Genomic DNA, 23,638 nt, shown 5'->3' with positions numbered 1-23,638 from the left:
TCCATGTCCACAGCTTTAATTGTCCATGTTTCCGACCCATATAAAAAGATTGAAAATATCAAAGTGCGGACCAGAGATACATTTGTTTGCCGCCGTATGTTGCTGTCTTTCCATATCTTCCTTAGCTGTGTCATAGCGCTCTTCGACATTGCGATTCTTCGTCTGATTTCTTGTTCACTGGAGGCGTTTGATGTTATAACCGAACCCAGATAGTTAAACTCTTGGACTTTTTCAAAGTTGGAAAGCGCGTTAGATAGGTCGAGTTTGCCAAACCTATCTACAACCATAACTTTGGTTTTACTGCGGTTTATTGACAGCCCTAAATCGCTACTAATATTTTCTACCCGTCGCAAAAGTTCCTCCATCTCGCCGGCTGATTCCGCTAGTAAAGTAGTGTCATCTGCATATCTCAGATTTGCTACACGAACACCGCCTATATTAACTCCGCCTTCCCATCCTTCTAAAGCTTTCCTTAGGATATATTCCCCGTATATGTTGAATAGGATAGGCGATAGGATGCAACCTTGTCTCACACCTTTCTGGAAACGAAACTCATCAGACATGCACTCTTCGATGCGCACTGAACCTCTGCTGCCTTCGTATAGTTTCCTGACAAGTGTAGTCAAGTGAAGAGGAACTCCCATTTCGGACAAAACTTTCCACAGCTTTTCCCACACTACACAGTCAAAAGCCTTTTTGTAGTCCACAAAACAAAGGATCACTGGGCTGTCGAACTCGTGGCTGCTCTCAATTATTTGTCGAACATTGAGGATTTGTTCACGTGTTCCTTTCCCCTTCACGAAGCCCGCTTGTTCTTGTGGTATCTCGGGATCGAGGTAGTAGCGGACCCTTTTATTGAGTATGTGAAGGAGGATTTTACTGACATGTGGGATCAGTGATATTGTGCGATAGTTGTCGCACACTTTAGTGGACCCTTTCTTGTGCAACGGCAATATGACTGATCGCGTCCAATCAAGTGGCCACTCTCCCGTTGACCAAATTTTATTGCAGAGCTCATGTAGCAATTTCAAAGCTTCTTCTCCCAGTGCTTTTATTATTTCGGCAGTGATTTGGTCTATTCCCGGCGCTTTTCCATCTTTAGTGGTCTTGATCGCCTGCACCAGCTCTTCAAAAAGTATTGGAGGTTCTTGTTCGCTACTACATGGTTGACTATGGGCTTGTACAGAGGTCGTTACGTCTTGATAAAGATCTTGACAATATTGCCGCCATCTCTCTGCTACCTCATTTAATTCAGAGATAGCACTCCCGTGTTCGTCTTCTACTACCCAGGTTTTCGGTTTGAAGCTACGAGTGAGGTAGCGAAGCTTTTTAAAAAGTTCACCTGGTTGAAGTCTGTCGGCGTGTGCTTGAATTTCACGGCATATATTGGTTAGATGACGATTTTTATCTCGACGACAAAGTTTTTGCACCTCTCTGTCCCGCTGTTTATATTCATCATCATCTTTATTAAGGCCTATGGTCTTCAGGTCTTTACGCTTCTCTATTGCTTCCCATGTTTCGTCTTGTATAAAGGTCTTGCGTTTTGGTTGACGGGTGCCAGCTCTCGTCATCTCTCGTAAAGTGTCTGTGATGGAGGATTTCAGACTATTCCAAGTGGTTGTCACCGTATTAATCGTATCTTCCCGCCCTTTGAGTTTTAGGTCTACTTGGTCTCTAAAAGTTTTAGCTTCTGTGAGGTCTATTTTCCTACACAGTCGAGACTTCGATTTGCTAGCCCTTTTAAGACGAAGTTTCATCCAAGCTACCAGTAAGTTGTGGTCAGAGCCACAGTCAGCACCAGGGTATGTCTTCACGTTTTGGATTGACGAGTTCCATCGCGAGCTAGTCATTATATAATCTATCTGATTTCTGCATCTATCTCCGGGGGAAACCCAAGTGTACAGCCTTCGCACATGGTGCTTGAAACGGGTATTATGTACAGCTAGCTCCCGCGTAATGCAAAAATCAAGTAGCCTTTCTCCTCTTTGGTTCCTTACGCCTAACCCGTATTTACCGACAACGTTCCTCATGTGATCGTCAGCGCTCGTATCGCCAATCTTAGCATTCCAGTCACCCATAATCACGAGCATCTCTCTTTTCGGTATGGCTGTAATTGTTGCCTCCAATGTTGCGTAAAACTCGTCAATAGATTCTGGAGATGATTGTGCGGTTGGAGCGTAGATCTGCACTATGTTAAGAGGCATTGGCTTCGCATTTAGTCTCAAGGTTATAATTCTGTCCGAAACGGTATTATAACCTGTAACATATTTGTTGATTGTGGGGGGTACAATGAATCCAACTCCGTTGATACTTTCTCCTACAGCACCTGAGAAGTACATAGTGCTTCCATCATGGGTATTAAAATGACCTGCTCCTCTCATATGCGTCTCTCCAAGGCCAAGGATGGATATATTATATTGCCTCATTTCTTTCTCTACGATATTCAGTTTGCCAGTTTTCAAAAGTCCTCTGACATTCCACGTAGCTACCAGGCATTGCTGGCATAGATTAAGGTGTTTTCTTTGTCCTCCAGTAACATTTCCTCTAAAAGTGGCCTGGTGGTCTACCACTCCAGAGGCTTCGGTAGTCCATTTCACACCACTAGGCCCGGGTACCCAGTGGCGCCGGGGATCAGCCGGAACGCCAGATAGCTCATTCCTTACAGTCGACATTTTCATAAAGGTTAGGGTTTTCTTGGAAAGTTTTTGCCGTAGTGGTTTTCCGTTTGCCTTCTACGCCAAACATTTTCAGGAGGTATTTGGACTCCTTGGCCGTTGAAGCCACTTCCACACATGTGTTTTCGGTGCAGGTGTCGGGTTAGTTAAACCGCCGCCCGTTGCTCGGCGTTGACCTTTTACGGCTGTGCGGTCCAACTCATACCAACCCTCCTCTTTTCTCATATGGGCTTGGGACCGTCAAAGGCAGAGTTACAAAAATACAAAGTCTCTCGACATAGAAACTATAACACCCCGCACACGGAAAACATGTATAAAACCCATGTCCTATGTCACTTAGGGATAGTCTAGCTATCCAAAAGAGAAAGAATTTTTGACCTACAAACAAAAAAATGCTCCTTTTCATATCAGGCAGTATACATATATCGGGTGTGTCGTACCTTATCACATTAAATTGAATACGGTAATATACTGGTTAATATATATCGATTAGCACAAAAAAATAATAATAAAAAAACAAAATCAATAAAATAAAAATGTGCGAGAATTACAACACCATATAAGAGTCAGTCTTTACAAACAACGGAAAATCTTGGAAATTGACAGTTGTCAACTAGTCAAAACATTCGATACTCCTAACTTTATCTCTGCTTTACACATGATGTAAATAATGAAAAAGAAAAATGATCCCTGTGGCCAAACCACTGGTTGGATTAGGTTATTTTTTTTTACAATTCGCCATAGATTATCATGAAGTACATAATATATGTGATAGGAATTAATGAGATATATACTTACATAAACATCTAACTGGGTTAATCTGACCAGATGGCAGTCTCTTCAAGTAAAACATTCGTACTCAGCTGCAGACAGACCCCATCTTATTTGAGTAAAAGGCATATGGGTAATAAGACAAAAAAATGCATTCAGAATTCTCATAATATGTTTACAACAATAATGAATTACGTAGGTACGTATACAAACAAGTTTTTCTGAGCCTTTGTCGTGCGTCACAATACCCGCCCATAATTTTCAGTACCTACCTATTGCAAGTACGTAGGTACTTATATTATCTTTAGTAAGCTAAACTTATGAGAAAAAAACGTTTTATTTGTTTGTTAAAGGCTGCTACTGAACTGATTTGAAAAATCTTTCACTCTTGAGTTGGGTTGGTTCAGTGTAGCTTACACTATGTCCCAGTGACTCTGGCTAAGTTATCGGCACGAATCTTGAGCTCTGACCTTCACCTGCGCAGAAGTAATTTATTGGGTCCCTTTTGTGGTATGAAGTGAGGCGCGGGGGCGGGCTAAAGCTAAAGCGGTGATTGGCCCGCAGCGCATCGCGTCATAGCCGTCACTCGGGATTGGTTCTTTGCTAATAAATCACTTCTGCGCAAATGTAGGTCAGAGCTCAAGATTCGTGCCGATAACTATAAGTGTTATAACACTTTATTTTCTATAGATAAAAAATGAAACTGACCCTTCATTCTAAACTGTCAGGCACCTAAGCTAAGTTGTTTCAGAAAAATTGGATAGTTAGGAGATGAGATTCGATTTTTTTTTTTTAAAAGTAGATATTCCAAGGGCCACCGAAATAAATTATCTAGATACTATAGCTTCTAACAGAGGTTTCACCCACGTCACTTCACACACGAGGATCAAAAGTAGCCTCTCTCAAGCTATGTAACACTGAAAGAATTTTACAAATCACAATAATTCCTTAGCTAATACAAACAACCAAAAAAAAAACTCTTCAGCCTTATAACGACGACTTTGAAGATGGTTTTTCTCTTATAAAACACCTGACATTGCATGGTTTTCGCAACCAAGGACGAGGGTGACATTGCGAGGAGGAAACGTCTAGTAACTCATGTTAGTTCTGTTACGAAATGTGACTAACCGGTCGCCTGCAGTTCGTTTGGTAATGCTTGTGGACGGCCGCAGTCTCATTCGAACCTTAACAGATACGGTGCTGTGCTCAAGTTAAATTAACTGCCAGTTAGACTTAACTACAGTTGAATTTGTCAGTTTTTGGACAGCTCCTGTGCTTTATTTTGTAAGTTGATTTTTTATTTTTTTAAGCTTGTTTTGTTGACGAGGAAAATTGATGCTTCGAGTTTTCTTACATTTTCCGTGTGTTCGGATTTTCTGAATATTAAGGAGTTTTGTTAAGTTATTTTTAGATTTATCGGGATGTAGGTAAGTGCTTTCATGAAGTTAAAATTCGCCTAAATAAACTAATTTTTAAATCTTCGTAAATCATTGCAAAGATGCATTTTTAACTGAACCGCCCCGATAGCAACTTGCATAGGTAGTTAATATACTAAAACCATCACCGTTAATCACCCTGTTTTTTGGTGAAAATCAGCTGTCCTGCAGTTTTTGGGCTTATCGCGAAGAAACGGCCAGGCGCAGCAAAGAACTTTTTTCTCATACTTAGGTTTTTACTTAGTGATAATACTTTGAAATAACTATGCAGGTAAATGTTTAACCTCATAATATCTTATGTAAATACGAGTCAAAATTCTTAGTGAACCTTGAGTCCTTTTGTAAAGGTTGCATAATCGTTATTCTTAGAATGCACTAAGTTGTGTTTAACTGAAAATTTAACGTGATTTCTCACAATAACAACAACTACTAGGTACTATTACAGCATTTTTATCGTCCCACTGCTGGGCTGCGGCCTCCTCTCACACGGAGAAGGATTGAGCATTAATCACCACGCTTGCTCAATGCGGGTTGGTGATTTCAGACTATATAGTCCAGGTTTCCTCGAGATGTTTTTCCTTCACCTTTTTATCAGCCATTGGTGTCCAAGATATACTTAGAAAGTATTATCATAGGAATATTATATATGCGAAGATAACTCTGTCTGTCAGTCACGCTTACACGCCAAAACTACTGAAACATTACTGAAGTTAGTCTAGCCAGAGCCTGAAATAGGAAATTAGGATACTTTTACCCAGTTGAGGGAAGTGATTCTCCCGAGACGTGGGTGAAACGTGGGTGAAATTCACAAAATAAATATACGTTAATATACAGGTTAACAGGTCAATATATGTCGAAGTGGTTAATGTACTTGTGTAAGAGAAAAATAGAATACCTACTTACGTAAAAACAATAAACAAACAAAGTAAATAATAAAAATGTGTGAGAATTAGAACACTATATAAAAGTCGGTCAGCACAAACAACTGAAATTCTCCCTTGAAAACTGACAGCTGTCAACTGGTCAAAACATTCGATACTCCTAACTTTATCTTTGCTTTACACATGATGTTGTAAATTATGAAAACGAAAAATGACTCCTGTGGCTAAACCACTCAATGGATTAGGTTTTGTTTACAATTCGCCATAGAATATCATAAAGTATATGTGATAGGATTTAATGTGATTAGGTAGGTACGACACACCCGATATATTTATTCTAGTTCATCATGAGTTAGGTATAGTGTTAGACTTAGTTCTAAAAATATGGACAAAGCTTTTGTCACATACGCGTGAAAAATATCAGCACTTCAGTAAATTTTAGACGCTATATCAATATTGTAGATACAATACCTAGTTAAACAATCGCATATCGTCATGTCCGGTTTCCGAATAGATAAACCTCCGTCATTTCCCGAGCCTTTTCCCAACTATGCTGGGGTCGGCTTCCAGTCTAACCGGATGCAGCTTAGTACCAGTGTGCCACAAGGAGCGACTGCCTATCTGACCTCCTCAACCCAGTTACCCGGGCAAACCAATACCCCTTGGTAAAAATAGTTCTTCTTAATGGATTCTGACTACCCGTAACGACTGCTAAAGATGTTCAAATGACAGCCGGTAGATTGACCGTAACTTCTACACGAGTGAAACATTTGACCGAAAAAAAAATGATGAATATAAAAGTAATAACTTAGACTGATGCTACTGCTCCACCTGCGTCTTAACGCGTTAAATTTTGGCATTACGCAGATGTGGCCAACGTTTTAATGGCAATTTATACAAATGGCATTATGAATAGCATTAAACGTTAAGCGATAACTCGGGTGTCGGTTTTTTGGACACATCAAAGGGTTTTAGTGCGTAGCTTAGAGCGCTAAGTGATGTTGGCTACATTAATGCCATCTCATTGCACGCATGCAAGGACGAGTGTAGATACTTTGTTTAAGCGGTAACTGCATTTTACGAGCACGGTAATGGAATGGTCAAATGAGAAAGCTTTAGTTTTTAGAATTATTTTGTGTGTCTGAGTTTAACCTCTTTGATGTGTGTTAACGCGTTACTTCATGAGGGATTAACTCTTTGCGAAATTGTACCTAAGTGTAGCCAACACGCATTTTTAATGCAATAAGTAACGTGTAGTTAGCCATTGATATTAACGTTAACGCTAACGCAGGTGGAGCAGGAGCATAATATAAAGAGGAAACATGTTTTGTTTGTTTGTACCCTAAAGGCTCAGAAACTAATGAACCGTATTGAAAAATTCTTTCACTGTTGGGAAGCTACACTCTTTCCGAATAACATCCCTACTAATATTATAAATGCGAAAGTAACTATGTCTGTCTGTTACGCTGTCAAGTCTAAACCACTGAACTGATTTTAATAAAATTTGGTACAGAGATAGAGTTGACCTTTAGAAAGAACATAAGATAGTTTTTATCCCGGACTTTTGAAGAATTCTCTTGGAAACGCGATATAACCGAACTCTACGCGGACGAAGCCGCGGGCGGAAGATAGTAGGCTATATATTTTTATTACGGTAAGTTCAGTAGTCCCACAGGACAGTTAGTTACAGCTTTTTATCGTCCCACTGCTCGGCTGCGGCCTCCTCTCACACGGAGAAGGATTGAGCGTTAATCACCACGCTTGCTCAATGCGGGTTGGTGAATTCAGACTATATATATATTCCAGGTTTCCTCAAGATGTTTTCCTTCACCTTTGTTATCAGACAGTCCACTGACAGACTGTAAGTTTGTGAGGCTATAAGTAGGGATATTCTCTAGATCTAGCGAACCGATTTTGTTAATTCTTTCACTAATAGAAAGCTAAGTTATTTGCGTCGGTTTTTTGTGAAAAATACTACATTTTATAAATCAAATAATAGGTATACTTACCTATAGTACGAAATCTATGCAGTATTTATGTATCTATGACAGACTGCGTAGTGAATCCGGGTCAACCAAGTATTATACTTACCTATCATAATAGAAATAATAAGTACATAAACATAAGAAGTAAGTGACGGGGTCAGAAAGTCAGAAAAACAATATTATACTTACTAGAATATTTTGTTATTGTCATAGTTTAGTTTAAAGTCTATTTATAACTTGTATTTTTCCTATTGATGCAATTCGTCTTAAGATCGAAGTCCAAGATTAAGTAATTTAATGATGTATGAAACCAAGTTGTTGTTAGGATTTTCCGACAATAACATTATGATAGAAATACCTATTATTTACCTTCGTATATCTATGTTTGTGCCTACTTCTATCTTGGTATAGGGTAATCACCTGTTTTACATGATGTTCAAAAACTCGATCTCGCAAAAAAAAGTTTTTAATTTCGGCACAACCTGTATTTTTATATGTCGAAATAAAATAAGTACATATGTAGTTAAGTTTGTGAAAATATAACTTTTTAAAAGAGTGTCTATGGAGTTTCTTGTTGGCTCTTCTCCATGAGGCCAACTTTTTGGAACCGTGCAAATAGTGTGACGTTTTATAGGAGCCCGCAATGGCCTATTTGAAATTAAAAATAAAATGGTTTGATTTGATAAGAAACTAACTTTGTGGGTCGTGTTTTTAAAACCGATTTAAAGGTACATCCACATACCATCTGGGTATACCAAGAAACTGAAGACGGATTATAAAGTCTGAAATCAGAAACCCGCATTGAGCAAGCGTGGTGATTAATGCTCAATCCTTCTCCGTGTGAGAGGAGGCTGCAGCCCAGCAGTGGGACGATAAAAAGGCTGTAACAGTAACAACAGAAGACGGTTGGTGACACCGCACTCAACAGCTAGTTTAGGAAGAGAAAACAGCTAGAAGAATCTTGGACTTAAAAATTATGTAGGTAATCCTTCTCTGTATGAGAAGAGGCTGCAGCCCTTACGTTGGACAATAAAATATTGATTTTAACAAATGACATCTCCCATCGTGGGTGCAGCGTGAGGGAGTGTCAGACTCTTACTGACTAAGACCCATCATGTTTCTTCTTAAGCCCTTTATGTATCAGCGCCGCGGTAAGTAACTCGCGCGAACAATCCCGCAGCCCCGGCAGGCTTTGATCCTAGTGGGCCCACAGGTGTTTTAATGAGTTGAAGATGAGAGATCGGCATTTGTGAGAGGTGTGGAACGCATGCTACAAAGAGTGTGCTAAGTATGAATGTGGAAGGATGGAGAGGCAGAGGTAGACCGAGGAAAAGATGGATTGATTGTCTGAAAGAGGACATGAAGCAGAAGGGAGTGGACTTCCATCCTCTCTGTCAGCTGGAAAACATATTGTGCCGACCACAAATAACTTGGCAACAAGACAGGAAGAAGATTAGACATTGAACATTTAAGAAATAAATAATTTTTAAATAAAACACAGATTACAGTTATGTGTATTAAAAATTTACATAATCCTAGTAGTAACGTTTTCATGATTAACAAACTAGACGAGAAATTGATGAATCATCGTTACTAATAATAATTGTAGAGTTATTTATAGTTATAAATTACAATCTAGTTTAGGTCAGTTTAAATAATCGGTTCAATGTGCCAATAATATTGGTATAGATCGATTATGTAAGTTCATTGAGAAATGCTAAGTCATTCCGTCTTGCTTTTATAGTAAAACTAGCGACCGCTCAGGTTTTACTCGGATATAATTTATATATTTTTTTAATTTATTTTAAAGAAGTTATTTATTATCTACTTACATTATATACTAAAACATGACTAAAACCTCTTGAATCACTCTGTCTATTAGAAAAATAGTTTCAAAAACTAAAAAACACGCTGTCAGTACAGACTAAAATGACGTTTCTTAGCTAGTCATGTATTGTCATCAGAACTCAGAGCGTGTGCAAAATTTCATCCTAATCGAAGACCAGGAAGTGGGTCAAATTAAGATTCCAAGATTTTCTTTCATACATAGTTATGTAGTTACAAGTGAAGCTAATAAGCGTGTTAAAAAATCGCTTTAAAAAAAACAAGTTTTCGTTCTTCCCGGTTTTGGCGAAGTTCTTAAGAGAAAATCAACATGTAACCTACTTACAATGATTACTGGCGATCTGCTCTTGAAACATAGATCTTCCTCGGGAATCTATCTACCTATTGATGACCACATGAAAAACATCTCAGTACTTTTTGAGTGTATTATTGCAAACAGACACACGAGACAGTGTGTTGTAATAAAACTGGTTATGAAAGAAATGTAGTATTCTCTTCTGAATAATATAATATATCTAGACTACTAAGAAATATGTGTGAAATACTCCGGGTCGATGCAACTGGGTGCACATTGCATATATTCCGAATGCGTTTCACAAACGTTACAAGTGCAATTAAGTGTTGCAACTGTTGCCTCTTTTAAGGACTTTTCAGTGTACATACACTCGCGGGCATATAATCTGGGTCATTTATGTACATTTATCATCAGAAATATTTCGTTGCATCGATCATAAAGTTAAGCAACGCTTGACGCGGTCGGTCGGTGGATGGGTGACCTGTCTGGCACAACAAGTTCTTCCGTGTTTCGGAAAGCACGATTTAAAACCGTATGTTCCGGCTTTAAAAGATCTGTGGCAGTCGTTACGGGTAGTCAGAAGCCAGTAAGTCTGACAACCAGTCTTACCAAGGAGTATTGGGTTGCCCGAGTAACTGGGTTGAGAAGGTAAGATACAGTGGCGCCTTGTAAAACATTAATTTATTAAAGACTTGCCATTTTTTCGCGGTTTCACTTGCGTCCCGTAGGAACTACTGCCCGTACTGGGATAAAATACAACCGATGTTGGTCGGGAAGAGTGTAGCTTTCCAACAGTGAAAAAAATATTTAAAAATCAGCTCTGTAGTTTCAAAGCGTTTTGGGTAGAAACAAACAAACTAAAAACTGTTTCCTCTTTATTATATTATTATCTTGTATGTCTCTACCAGACCTCGGGACTATAGAGTCCCGGATTTTTGGGAGGCGAACGTGGGGCCGAAGCCAACACGCTGAAGCCCTTTTGAGACAACTTTAATGAAATGGTGACACAAAACCGACAATTATCCCTGTATACACTATAGAAATGTACCCAAGGACAATCCCCGGTTCTGTGCTAAACTATTGCTAACTATGGATGAAAACTACTTGGGCTATTGTGATGGGATGCTAGTGGACTAGGAATGGGGAAACTACGGGAACTATGGCACCTGCCGATAACAATGTAATAAATACACGTAAAAATGGCAGGTGGAGACTCGCCAACTCACTTACTGGGCCCCCGGGAATCAGTCGCTAAATCGCAACAAGGGGGCAACAGGTACATGAGCGGCTGAAGGGTGAGGATACCTCGGCGGACTTTAAACGCAGATCACGCGCTCCCTGTGGGTCCAGCATCACCGGCCCACTCGCCACTTACCACGAGGCACCTACCCTCCGAGCGGGCTGCTAACCCTACTCTAGCGACTCCACTCTGACCGGCCGATGAAGGCAAGCCAAGAGGCGGGAGACCTATCCCCCGTCATGCTTCACTCCGGCAGGCCGGAGATGGGGGACAGTATACTCTCCCTGGAGCACTCGGATATATAGCCCCGCGGGGTCGCTACTCCCCGCCATCCGCCTCAGATGCCCTGCGGGGCTTATATTATTATAAATAGTATATACAGAAGGCTATACCTTTTCATCATCATCATCATCTCAGCCATAGGACGTCCACTGCTGAACATAGGCCTCCCCCTTAGATCTCCACAGATACCTGTTGGAGGTGACCTGCATCCAGCGTCTTCCGGCGACCTTTATAAGATCGTCTGTCCACCTTGTTGGTGGACGTCCTACGCTGCGCTTGCTAGTCCGTGGTCTCCACTCAAGCACTTTTCGACCCCATCGGCCATCTGCTTTGTGAGCAATATGGAGAGCCCATTGCCACTTCAACTTGCTAATAGTACCTTTTATGTGTGAAATATTTCACTTAGAATGCAGAAATGTCAAGCGTGAATATTCCTGCATACCTCTTAACGGTTGAAGCCGTGATGAATGAATATTGTTCGGTCAAGGTTGATGATAATGATTGTGAACAATCTTCGTTATTATCTCGCATACTTCTGCGTTGCAATTTATGCCCAACTTCACATAAACTATAAACGTCAGTCAGTAACTCAATTTCTTTCTATCTTGTATCTTAAAACTTCTTTGATGATGTCCTCCTAGCCTATTATCAGCTACGGCGGCTCTTCTCATATAAAGAGATCAGCCAACTGCGCAGGACATATTATAGTGCACGCACATTTGCTTGGACACAGGTGCAGTCCCTATTCCTTCACTCTCAGCGCGATGGGACGAAAGTTTACTGTTGTTTTAAGAAATATGGACGTTTATGTTGTTGGTGAACTTGGCTTTAGTAAGTATTTGAAGTTGTTTTGATAGCTATGTTCATAATAATCTTAACTTAAAATAAAAAAGTTTTTTTTTTGTAAGCATTGAGTTAGAATTTATTTGTTTGTCATTCAAATTCAACTAACAAAAACGGCCATTGACCAGTTACTTTTGTTATTGCTGTTTCCTACGGTTTCACCTCCGTCTCGTGGGAACTACTGCCCGTACCGGTATAAAATATAGCTCTTGTTTCTCATCGATAGTCTAGCTTTCCAACAGTGAACAAAATTGGTCCAGTAGTTTCGGAGCCTTTAGGGATACAGAGACACAAACAAAAAAAAACCTTTGATATTATTTTAGTATTAGTATTTCATAGATAGGTAGCAGAAAAGAAAAATAGATTATATCATCCTTATAAAGGAGAAGGGTGATGAATGAAGTAAGATAAATGCTGTATTTAGATACTAAAATGTTTGTTTGTTAATCTAGAAATAGATAAGATTTAAAATTAAAAGTCTAATTATATTTATTATAATTAGCATATATTATTATAATTCTCACGCTCTTTATGAATGTCAAACAATGAATCATTTTACTATAATTTTTTGTCCCACAACAGGGCAATGACCTGACTTTGTGGTGGCCTAGTGGGTAAAGAACCAACCTCTCAAGTATGAGTCCGTGGGTTCGATTCCAGGTCAGGCAAGTACCAATGCAACTTTTCGAAGTTTGTATGTACTTTCTAAGTATATCTTAGACACCAATGGCTGATAAAAAGGTGAAGGAAAACATCTTGAGGAAACCTGGACTATATAGTCTGAAATCACCAACCCGCATTGAGCAAGCGTGGTGATTAATGCTCAATCCTTCTCCGTGTGAGAGGAGGCCGCAGCCCAGCAGTGGGACGATAAAAAGGCTGTAACAGTAACAGTAACACCTGTAATGTGCGTACTACCATTCACCTTCATACTGATTTATGAGTCCAAAACAAACTATTGGCCGTCTAAAAGTTAGCAGTATGCTCTTACAAGTAGGCTAAAAAAGTAAACATTGCTACGCGTTTGTGACATCTATGTCAAAGTGCTAACCACAGCACGTAAGGTCAGTAAATTGGCAAACTTTACGTAATATTTAACTAACTACTAGTCGTTAACTTTCCCTATGAACTGTGTGCAGTTCTAATTAACTGCAGAGAAAATTTCGCGACAGTAATATTATGTAAGCAAAGCAGTCATGAAGTAGGTCATACGATTCGAGTTACCAAATAAGTATTCAGAAGATATTATTTGTCTAGCCTTTTCCCAACTATGTTGGGGTCGGCTTCCAGTCTAACCGTATGCAGCTGAGTACCAGTGTGCCACATGGAGCGACTGCCTATCTGATCTCCTCAACCCAGTTACCCAGGCAACCCAATACCCAGTTAAGACTAGTCGACAGTCTTTCTGTCTCCGACTACCCGTAACGACTGCCAAAGATGTTCAAATGGCAGTCGGAACTTACTAAATTAACGTGCCTTCCGAAACACGGAGGAACTCCTCATGGCAAGATGGATCCCCATCCACGGATGTACCGCGACAAGTGTTGCTTAACCTTATGTTCGTGTGACTTGTAACTTAGACATGAGTTCCTCTCACTAAAAGCTTAAAGTTATAAATAGGTTTCAAGGACTTCAGACCACTTTCACTCGGTTCTCGACTGAACCGTTTCGTAAACGGCGTTATAGTAATATTGCACATATTTCCTTCTTGTTTTACAATATACACATATAGTGTATTACATACTACCTATGTGCCTCGGTTTTGCACGGGTACTACAATCTTACTAATATAAGAGGAAATACTTTTTTGTTTGTTTGGCCCTAAAGGCACAGAAAACTCTAAAATGACTCAAAGTCAAAGTTAAAGTCAAAAATCGTTTATAGCCTACTTTAAGGCTAATTAGATTAGCACTTTATAACGTCAAAAAATTCTTTTAAATTCAAAAGATTCTTTCACTGTTGGGTAGCTACATTATTCCCAAGTAACATATTTTATCCCGGTACGGGCAGTAGTTCCCATAAGACGCGATTGAAACTGCGCGGAAAAAACTTCATTCCCTGACAAAATACAGCCTAGCTACTCGGAGATAGCTTAACTTTTCAAGATTGAAAGAATGTTTCTAATTGATTCCGTAGTTTCGGAGCTTTTACGAACCTATGTACAAATAATGTTTCTTTCTTATACATAAAGAATCCGGTATAACTTTAGATTAAAAAAATACTACAATATTAGCAAGAGTGAATGCAAGTCATGACACTCGAATGCAATTTAGTAATGATAGTACTACAGTTGCACAGCTTTGGGCAATTTGACCTTGTATGAATGTACCACTAGACTTATGACACCACAAATTATCTGCAGTTAGTGGTTTACATATTGCAAGACATGGGACAAACATATACAATGCAAGTTAAGATAATTAGTGAATGAATAGCGTTCACAGAGGAACGAAAGATAGCGGAGATGGCATAAGGAAGGTAGCTCAAGCAACGTACGGTAGCCGTGATCAGTTACTAGAACTAACGAGACGAGTTTCCTTTTTAAATAAAAATCAAACTGTCAAAGATTCGTCTTAATTTATTGGTGGTTATTTTGAAAACAATGGGCGGGTTCCATAGAAGGCGAGCAAGGGCAGAGGCTGTATTATAAACCGTAATAATTAGATACCTAGAACAATTTTCGGAGATGATGTTAGTATCATATTTTGGTGGGTATCCCGTACAAAAAACGTTATTTTCCTATCCGTTTTATAGTTCAGAACACTTGACCGATTTTTATAAAGTCAAAATATATTACAAGCTTATCTTTTTTATCCCCAGGACAATGGCTTCGGAGACCATGTCTGCAGCAGACCTGGAGTCGCTGCCAGACCGCATCGCGGACACCTTCTCCGGCATGAGGGTCCTCGTCACTGGAGGCACTGGTTTCATGGGGAAAGTGCTGCTCGAGAAACTCCTCAGGTATGTCAAGTTGATGTCAGGATTGAGGAGTTTATTGATATAAGGCTTTTTTTTTAACGACGTCCAAAATCATCAAATGACCCCACCGCACACCGCTGCTAACCCATAGCGGGCTATGGGTTAGCAGCGGTGAGGGAGTGTCAGACTCTAACTGACTAAAAACCGTCGTGTTCCGTCATAGGCCTTTTATGTGCCAGGGCCGCGGTAACTCTTTCGAATAACCCGCAGCCCCGGCCGCTATCTTAGTTAGTGATTTTGCATGTCAAAATTTTAAGTGGGAACCTGGCAACTTGGAATTTGCCAGCGTGGTATGGAACCCGTTCTATGCTGTACAGTCGCAAAGAGTTGAAAGCATTCAAAGGGCTTTCACAAAGCACCTCGCTTATACATCTGGTGAAATATCTCCTCGGTGTCCATATGAACAACGTATCCAGTGCTATAAAATGAATTCCCTACGTGACCGTCGTCTGATGCAAGATCTCTTGTTTTTCTTTAAATTATTAAATAATAAATTAGACTGCATGAAACTTGTGGAAAGTGTGGGACTAAAAGTACCATATAATATCCCTAGACATCCCATAACCAACCTGTTTCATACTCCAGCAACTAGAACCAATATAGGAGTAAACTCGCCACTGGTCAGACTCAGCAGAGAGATGAACTCAGTGATTAAATCAGCTCCAGATCTTGACATTTACAATGTCTCGATTACCTACTAATATCTTTAAGGCCCAATTACTGGAATCCCAAAAATTGCTACATCGACAAAATGTTACGTAAAATGTTATGTTTTTATGTTATTCTATTGCTCTATTTGTATTTGAATTTTTATTTTAATTTATATTTTTTACATTTTTAGTTACCCTAAGTTTTGATCTCATGATGTTCTCACAAAATATAGTTTTATAAGTTGTAAGTATTTCTAAGACAGTTTTTATTGTTCTCATAAGTTTATGTGTTATGTATTGCAACAAGTTTAGTTTTACTTTAATTTTAATAAGAAGTGTTTTTTGTTTTGTATAATTTTCTATCATTATTTAGCGTATGTTGGTTAACCTAGAATTGGCGACTGTGTAAGTCCTAGTAATAACAAAAATTGTACTCTAAGCTTTATCTACACAGAAGCTGTTGGTAAACCCTGTAATAAATAAATAAATAAATAAAGTGGGACAGCATCCCCAGAAATCGTTTAATATGTAACTGCACCCCAAAAGTCATTACACTTGATTCCTAGATAGGTTATGGCTAAAAAGAAGCAGCGGTGATAAACAATACTCTATTATCATTCTTCTTTTCGAAATAATTCCTCATAGATATGACCTGTACACAGTACCCTTTTCCCGACTATATGGGTGTCGGCTTCCAGTCTAACCACCTCTATCTGACCTCTTCAATCCAGTTATTGAGTTACTTATAGTTACCGGCACGGATATTGAGCTCTCGGCGGAAGAGTGGGGATCGCTTTGCGCACCCGTACGCATAAGGCAATAAGGCAGTAAATCGCTTCTGCGCAGGTGAAGGTCAGGGCTCAATATCCGTGCCGATAACTGTACAACATGTGATTTTTGGTTGTAAAGATTAAACTCAGAAAAACACCACTTATAATATTGCTCCTGATCTCTTTCAGAAAATGTCCAGACATTGGTCAGATCATGCTGTTTGTCAGAAATAAGAAAGGCAAGAATCCTAAACAGAGATTGGAGGAGATCTTCAATGGAGTTGTAAGTATTATTATTCTATTACACACTAGATATATACTAATATTATAAAGAGGAAAACTTTGTTTGTTTCTTTGGTTGTAATGAATAGGCTCAAAAACTACTGGATAGTTTTTAAAAATTCTTTCACCATTCGAAAGCTACATTATCGACGAGTAACATAGGCTATATTTTATCCCGGTACGGGCAGTAGTTACCACGAGACGCGGGTGAAACCGCGGGAAAACGGCTAGTAGGTATATAATAAATACACAAAGAAGAAAGACAGTTTATGTAGGTACAATTGCGAGCTTGACTCAGAATTGGGTTCTTTTACGACCAACCTTATAGCAATAGTCTTGAGATTCAATAGATGTATTATCTTGTTTTTAACTTAAGCGTACCTACCTACTCGTTGTAGGTACACATATTTTCGACAGTTTTAAGGGGTCTGTTTACCCCTTTTCCGACTGTCTTACGCTTAAGTGTTTTAAAATGGAGCGACTGCCTATCTGACCTCCTCAACTCAACTCCTTGATAAGGCTGGTTGCCAGTCTTTCTAGCTTCTAACTACCCGTAACAACTGGCAAACATGTTCAGATGACAGCCCGGACTTATGATTTATCATGCTTTTCGAAACACGAAACAATTGCTTTAAGTTCCAATTAGAAAAAACTGTTTTGTTACAACCATAGTCTATGTGAAACTATGTTTCTCAAAATTATGTTAACTGTCGGTAAAAAACCATGTTTTCTTATATTTCAAACGGAAAAACATCAATTATGTTTACTGCACCATTATTTTAAATATCACATAAACCTACCTATGAACTTTACAGCTCATTTCCTGAATAACACACAAGGTCACTCAGTAGTTTCACCCGCGTCCTGTCGGAAGTGCTGTCAATAACGGGATACAATATAGCCTATGTTACTCGGGAAGAGTGTAGCTTTCCAACAGTGAAATAATTTTGCAAATCGGTCACGTAATTTCGGAGCCTCATCATGGGGAATAAACAATCAAATCTTTCTTCTTTCATCATCTCTTGAGCCTTTTCCGAACTATGTTGGATTCGGCTCCCAGTGTAACCGTGCACAGCTGATTTGACTGCCTCGTTGGTCTAGTGGTCGTAAGCGCGGCTTTTGTGCTCGAGGTCTCGGGTTCAATTCCTGGGTCGGGCCGAACTCGCTTTGTAGGTTTTCTTAAACTTTCACAAAGCAGCCCGTAGTCTGGAAGTTGGTGATTGATTCACCCGTGCATCGGAGAGCACGTAAATGTCGGTCCTGCGCCTGATCTCTTTCCGGTCGTGCCGTCCCATCGGGTCATGAGAGTGAAGGAATAGGGAGTGCACCTGTGTCTGCGCAAATGCTCGTGCACTATAATATCTCCTGCGCAGCTGGCTGATCTCCTTATATGAGAACAGCCGCCGTGGCCGAAAACGGCCGTGGACGCCATTAATGTAGATAAGCAGTAATTTTCCTTAATCTAACGTTTATCTTGTTAGTGAAAACAAACCCATAACTGAACTAAGTTACTGACTTAAATGGTTTCCTAACTGAGTAAACTGTAGTTTACGTAATTCCACTCAGTCGTTACCTCAGTACATCTCTTGCTCAACTCTCAATGTTCATTCAGATGAACTATTTAGTCCAGTGGGCCGTGCTTGCAAAAATATTTGTCATTTTTAAGATATTCGCGTGAAATTAATGTGGTTATTTGAAGGTTAAGCACTTGGGTAATTTGTCAACTGAAGTAACTGCTTAATACTTAAGTACATACTTAGTTATGTGTAATAGGTAACTTAGTTTATCTTGTGAAATAAGAAATCCTTACATGTGAAATTCTATTTGCCAGTCTGTCACGCGTTTGTGATATCATCATCCTCCGAGTCTTTTTCCCAACTACGTTGGGGTCAGCTTCCAGTCTAACCGCATGTAGCTAAGTACCAGTGCTTATAATTAGCGACTGCCCTATCTGACCTCCTCAACCCAGTTACCCGGGCAACCCAATACCCCTTGGTTAGACTGGAGTCAGACTTACTGGCTTCTGACTACCCGTAACGACTGCCAAGGATGTTCAATGACAGCCGGGACCTACAGTATAACGGCATTTATGACAAAATGACTGATTTCAATGAATGTTTAGTACATACAGTCATGGTCAACTAATTAAAGACACCCCCCGACTCGAAGTGAAATAAATAGTTATGGTACTGACATGAGCTAAAGCACGGTATAAAATGTAATGTTATTATTATTAAAACAAACCTTACATTATGTTCTTTAAATTGAGGACAAAAGGCTCTATGGGAACTGAACACTAACTTTTGTAGCGGATACTTGGCTGGTCAGCTAATTAAAGACAGTAGAAGCTAAGTTAAGGAAAAAAAACGACAGATAAAATAGTCGCCATACTTTTTTTTTTTAAGTGAGTAAAATATTTATGAGAACTCAAATTAGGTAATAATTTAGGTTTCCTTCATTAAAATTTTTCATTTTAGTCCAATCAATACGACTAAAACAAATATTTTGGTAAGTAAAATGTTTCAGGCTTTTTTGAATAAAGTTTTGTCATGCGGATTCATTCATAGCACTTGAACTGTAATAAGGGCATGGTAATAAATTTATTATTAAAGATGCCTTGTTAATGGCACTAAAAAAGTAAAGGTTTGAGAACAACTGAAAACCGACGCTAAGGAAAACTTGTCCGCAAACAGACTTTACAGTGGTGTTATAATAGAATAGTGAATCATTTACATGATTCGGTAGGTACTGGTTTTTTTTGGAAGCCTTCTGATGCTAAAAGGACAACAGACGTGTCTGCAGAACTTTTAGACTACAACCGGGTCGGGAAAAGCTGTAGGGCATGGGTATCTGAAGATGTTACTTTTGGGAAAGCACCGCGTGTCCATACTGTAGTTGGCGTTTTCTATCAAAGGTGAAAGTTGCTCTGAATAAGTATTTAAAAAATATTTTTTTATCTGATAAAACAAAGAAATTTGATAAATTCTAAAAAAAAAAATGATTTTAGTCACCGCCAAAACATGTGATGGAACCAAAGTACACCAAGAAAGTTCTCAAACGTAGGAGGCGAAAATGTTATAGTGTTTGGCTGCTCGCCACTGTTTAGTGTAAGACCTTTCAGAGAGGTATTATTAAAAATAGGCGAATTCAGGTACTATAATAGTTCAGAAATAAGCATATTGTTATAAGCTAAGCATAATTTACCGGTCATTAGGACTTTCCAAATTAGAAAAGTTCTGAAAAACACTGCAAGAGTAGTAAAAATGATTCTTTGATCGGGCAACTTATGAAGGTTTTGGTTTGGCCTATTGCAAATCCAATGAAACTAAAACTGGTAATAGACGAAAAATACCATGGCAATAAGTCGCATATGGAACATCGATCAATTTTACACAGAATTTAATTAAGCATGGAAGAAAATTCCCTTAGCAACTTCTACAAAACTGACCGCTTACTCGTTCAGGGATGTCGTAAGTACTGTTATTGAGGTAAAAGGAAATAAACCAAATATTAATACTTATTGGAATGTTTAATTATAGTGTAGGGAATGTTGTTGTAGAAAGGTAACTCCTATTTCTCCTACTCCTAACTATTTCTTCCTCTGAAAATGGAAGAGAATGATGACATATTGCGCCGACCCCAAGTAAAATTGGGAACAGGGCAGGAGAAAGAAAGACCAAAAAAAGCGTTGCAACTCAAAACAAACAATAAGCCAAGTAAACAAACTGACAGTTGGTCCATCAGTTTCTAAGAACGAGTTTACACACACAAACACAGCTCATGTGACAATATTGAGGTTACGATGCCAAGGTTATAGTCTTGCTGTAATTGTTTACCAGTCGCAGGTTTTTAAGTAAAGTAAGGCTTTTTAAAGATATTAGATATGACATCTATTTATATGATTTTATCGACAATAAAGAGGATTTTTGTTTCTTAGTTTGTTCTCTAAATGCTTCGAAACTATTGAACCGATTTGGAAAATTCTTTCACAGTAGGGAATATAAATTATCTTCAAGAATACTTCTTCTTTTTCTTCCTCTAAAATATAGCATTGGTTATTTGGGGATAGTATAGCCTCGCAGCAGTGAAATAATTTTTTAAATCTGTCTACGTAATATTATTTTCGAAGTCTTTAAAATAGATCTATCTAAGTATACTAATATTATAAAGAGGAAAACTTTGTTTGGTTGTAATGGATAAGCTCAAAAACTACTGGACCGATTTTAAATATTCTTTCACCATTAGAAAGCTACATTATCTGCGAGTAACATAGGCTATATTTTATCCCGGTGCGGGCAATAGCTCCCACGGGACGCGGGTGAAACCGCGGGAAAACAGCTAGTATTAAATAAGATGAATTATTTACTGCGGTTACACGCATCCTGAGGGAACTACTTCCCGCACTTGGATCAAAACTAACCGGTTTTATCTCGGGCTCTATCCAGACGAAATCTTGATCTGAGTGCATCGGTTCAGCAGTTTCAAAATGAAAGCGCAACAAACAGACATACAGAGTAACTTTCGCCTTAATAATATTACTATATAAGGACACAACAATAGATGTTTGCATCACCACATTATGACAGCCAGACACAATGTAGTAAATATCTTTCAAATCACCGAACCACGGTAGCCACTGAGGCGAAACGCATTGTATTGTTTTTACCTAATTTTGCCTAATTCTACATAATTGTAGGGGTTTTTTTGTCCTCCTTCGCAATACTAGTTGAGTCATTTCGGTGATTTGTTGGTAAGAATAAAAAGAAACGGGTAATTTTTGACTTGCTTGGTTATGACTTCGTTAGGACGCAATTTTGATGAAAACGAGGTTGGTTTTTTTAAATAAGCTGTTTGTTTTGAAAATTGAACGTTGAAATTCATAGTAATAAATTGTTTCAAGAAAACTGAGTTTTATGTTGTCAGTGAACGTGGGCCTTGTTTGTCTTTAAAATTCGTTTAACAAAAATTTAGTTTTTGTTATTTTCTTTGAAGACAGTTATGATTTTTCTTACGATAAGTAAAATATTACGTGACTGTACAAAAACTTTCGTCGTCTATGCTTTTGAAACTCGTTTTTCAAAAACCCAGCAACTTTTGCAATACTTTTAGGTACGATTTGAAATCTCCAAAACTATTAGTCTTTGCCACAAAAACTTAAACATCTGTCGAATACTTGCCTAAAAAAAGTATGGCTGCAAAACGGACCTTATTACAACGTCATAAACTGTATTTTTTTAGACAAGTGTTCAACAGACCTTTAAAAGTTTTAGTGGTACGACGGTTACAGTTTCTTTATGAACCTCTGAACATACTTATTTAGCCACCTTTTTTATCCACTTTTTCTTACATAAAAAAACTTACCAACCCTATGTATTTTTTCATCACGAACTTCTTCACTCCCCACCAGCTATTCGAGAAAGTCCGCAACATGCGCGGTGGAGTGGAACCACTTCTGCAGAAGGTCACCCTGGTGGCTGGAGACGTGTCCGAGCCCGACCTGGGGCTTAGCGACCAGGACCGAGCCATGATCATCGCCCAGGTCGACATTATTATACATGCCGCTGCTACTATCAGGTAACAAAGTCAAAGTCAAAATCGTTTATTGAAGTAAGCTAAAATAAAAAAATGACAGCACCCCCAAAACGCCCCCCTTTCACCACTTCCTAGTGTTTTATGGCTGGAAAGAAGAAGCGGTGAAGAACAAACTTCCCAGCAAAACAGCTGTTATTACAATATACTTATATTTGCATGTTTACAATCAGGCTGACATCATTAAAAGACAGTCTATAGTTGAATAGCTAGTAAGAATATTATTTGTGAGATGAAAAGAAGGGCTAAGGAAAGAAAGGAAGGTTCGAATTATAAGGGATAATGGGGCCACGAAAGGCTCTAGAAGGTATGTGGGTGTCAGTCAGGAAAAGTCCGACACTTCATAGTTAAGGTTATAAACAATGTTGTTTGTGAGATAAAAAGAAAGAAATAAGGAAGAAAGGAAGTACTATTATTTACGAGACACCTGTAGATAAATGAGTATGTAAGAAATGAAGAAACATATTGCGACGACCGTAAATAATTCAATTTTCTAAAAGGCAGGTGGTTGATGATGACATTATGAGTGGAGACCACGGACTAGCAAGCGCAGCGTAGGGCGTCCACCAACAAGGTGGACAGACGACCTTATAAAGGTCGCCGTCGACGCTGGATGCAGGTCGCCTCCAACAGGTATCTGTGGAGATCTAAGGGAGAGGCCTATGTTCAGCAGTGGACGTCCTATGGCTGAGATGATGATGATGAAGTCAAATGTGGGCAAGGGATGCTATAATCATGCTATGACATGATAAGCCAAAAGAAATCAGACAATAATGGAGTAAATATGTAATTTTCAGGTTCGACGAAGAGCTGAAGAAAGCTGTTCTGCTGAACGTGAGAGGCACCAAGCTCATGGTCGAGTTAGCCAAGACTTGCAAGAATCTAAAGGTATGTTCTCAACCTTTTCAGAATATTAAACCTTAAAGTGCATTAATTCATTCATTCCGGTAGGTGGAAAATCAATGTAAAAGGTTTCTTTTTATGGTTCCGTACCCAAAGGGTAAAACGGGACCCTATTCTTTTCGCTCCTCCGTCCGTCCTTCCGTCTGTCACCAGGCTTTATCTCATGAACCGTGATAGTCAGAGAGCTGAAATTTTCACAGATAATGTATTTT

At 39.0% G+C, this 23,638-nt stretch overlaps 1 protein-coding gene across 1 annotated transcript in view; it reads left to right on the top strand.

Annotated features, from left to right (window-relative positions):
* The first annotated feature begins 4,536 nt into the window (after positions 1 to 4,536).
* LOC124643788 (fatty acyl-CoA reductase 1) overlaps positions 4,537 to 23,638 on the top strand; it is a 29,726-nt gene continuing 10,624 nt past the window's right edge. Inside the window, exons 1-5 of the mRNA XM_047182883.1 lie at positions 4,537 to 4,730; positions 15,074 to 15,214; positions 16,842 to 16,935; positions 22,342 to 22,508; positions 23,321 to 23,411. Of these exons, the coding sequence (XP_047038839.1) occupies positions 15,078 to 15,214; positions 16,842 to 16,935; positions 22,342 to 22,508; positions 23,321 to 23,411 (489 nt within the window). The 5' untranslated portion in view covers positions 4,537 to 4,730; positions 15,074 to 15,077. The remainder of the gene's footprint in view (positions 4,731 to 15,073; positions 15,215 to 16,841; positions 16,936 to 22,341; positions 22,509 to 23,320; positions 23,412 to 23,638) is intronic.

This window comes from Helicoverpa zea, chromosome 28, assembly GCF_022581195.2.
Source record: "Helicoverpa zea isolate HzStark_Cry1AcR chromosome 28, ilHelZeax1.1, whole genome shotgun sequence".
Classification (NCBI taxonomy): Eukaryota; Metazoa; Arthropoda; class Insecta; order Lepidoptera; family Noctuidae; genus Helicoverpa; species Helicoverpa zea.
Note: the sequence above shows the minus strand (reverse complement) of the source record. Positions and strands in the feature narration are given on the sequence as shown.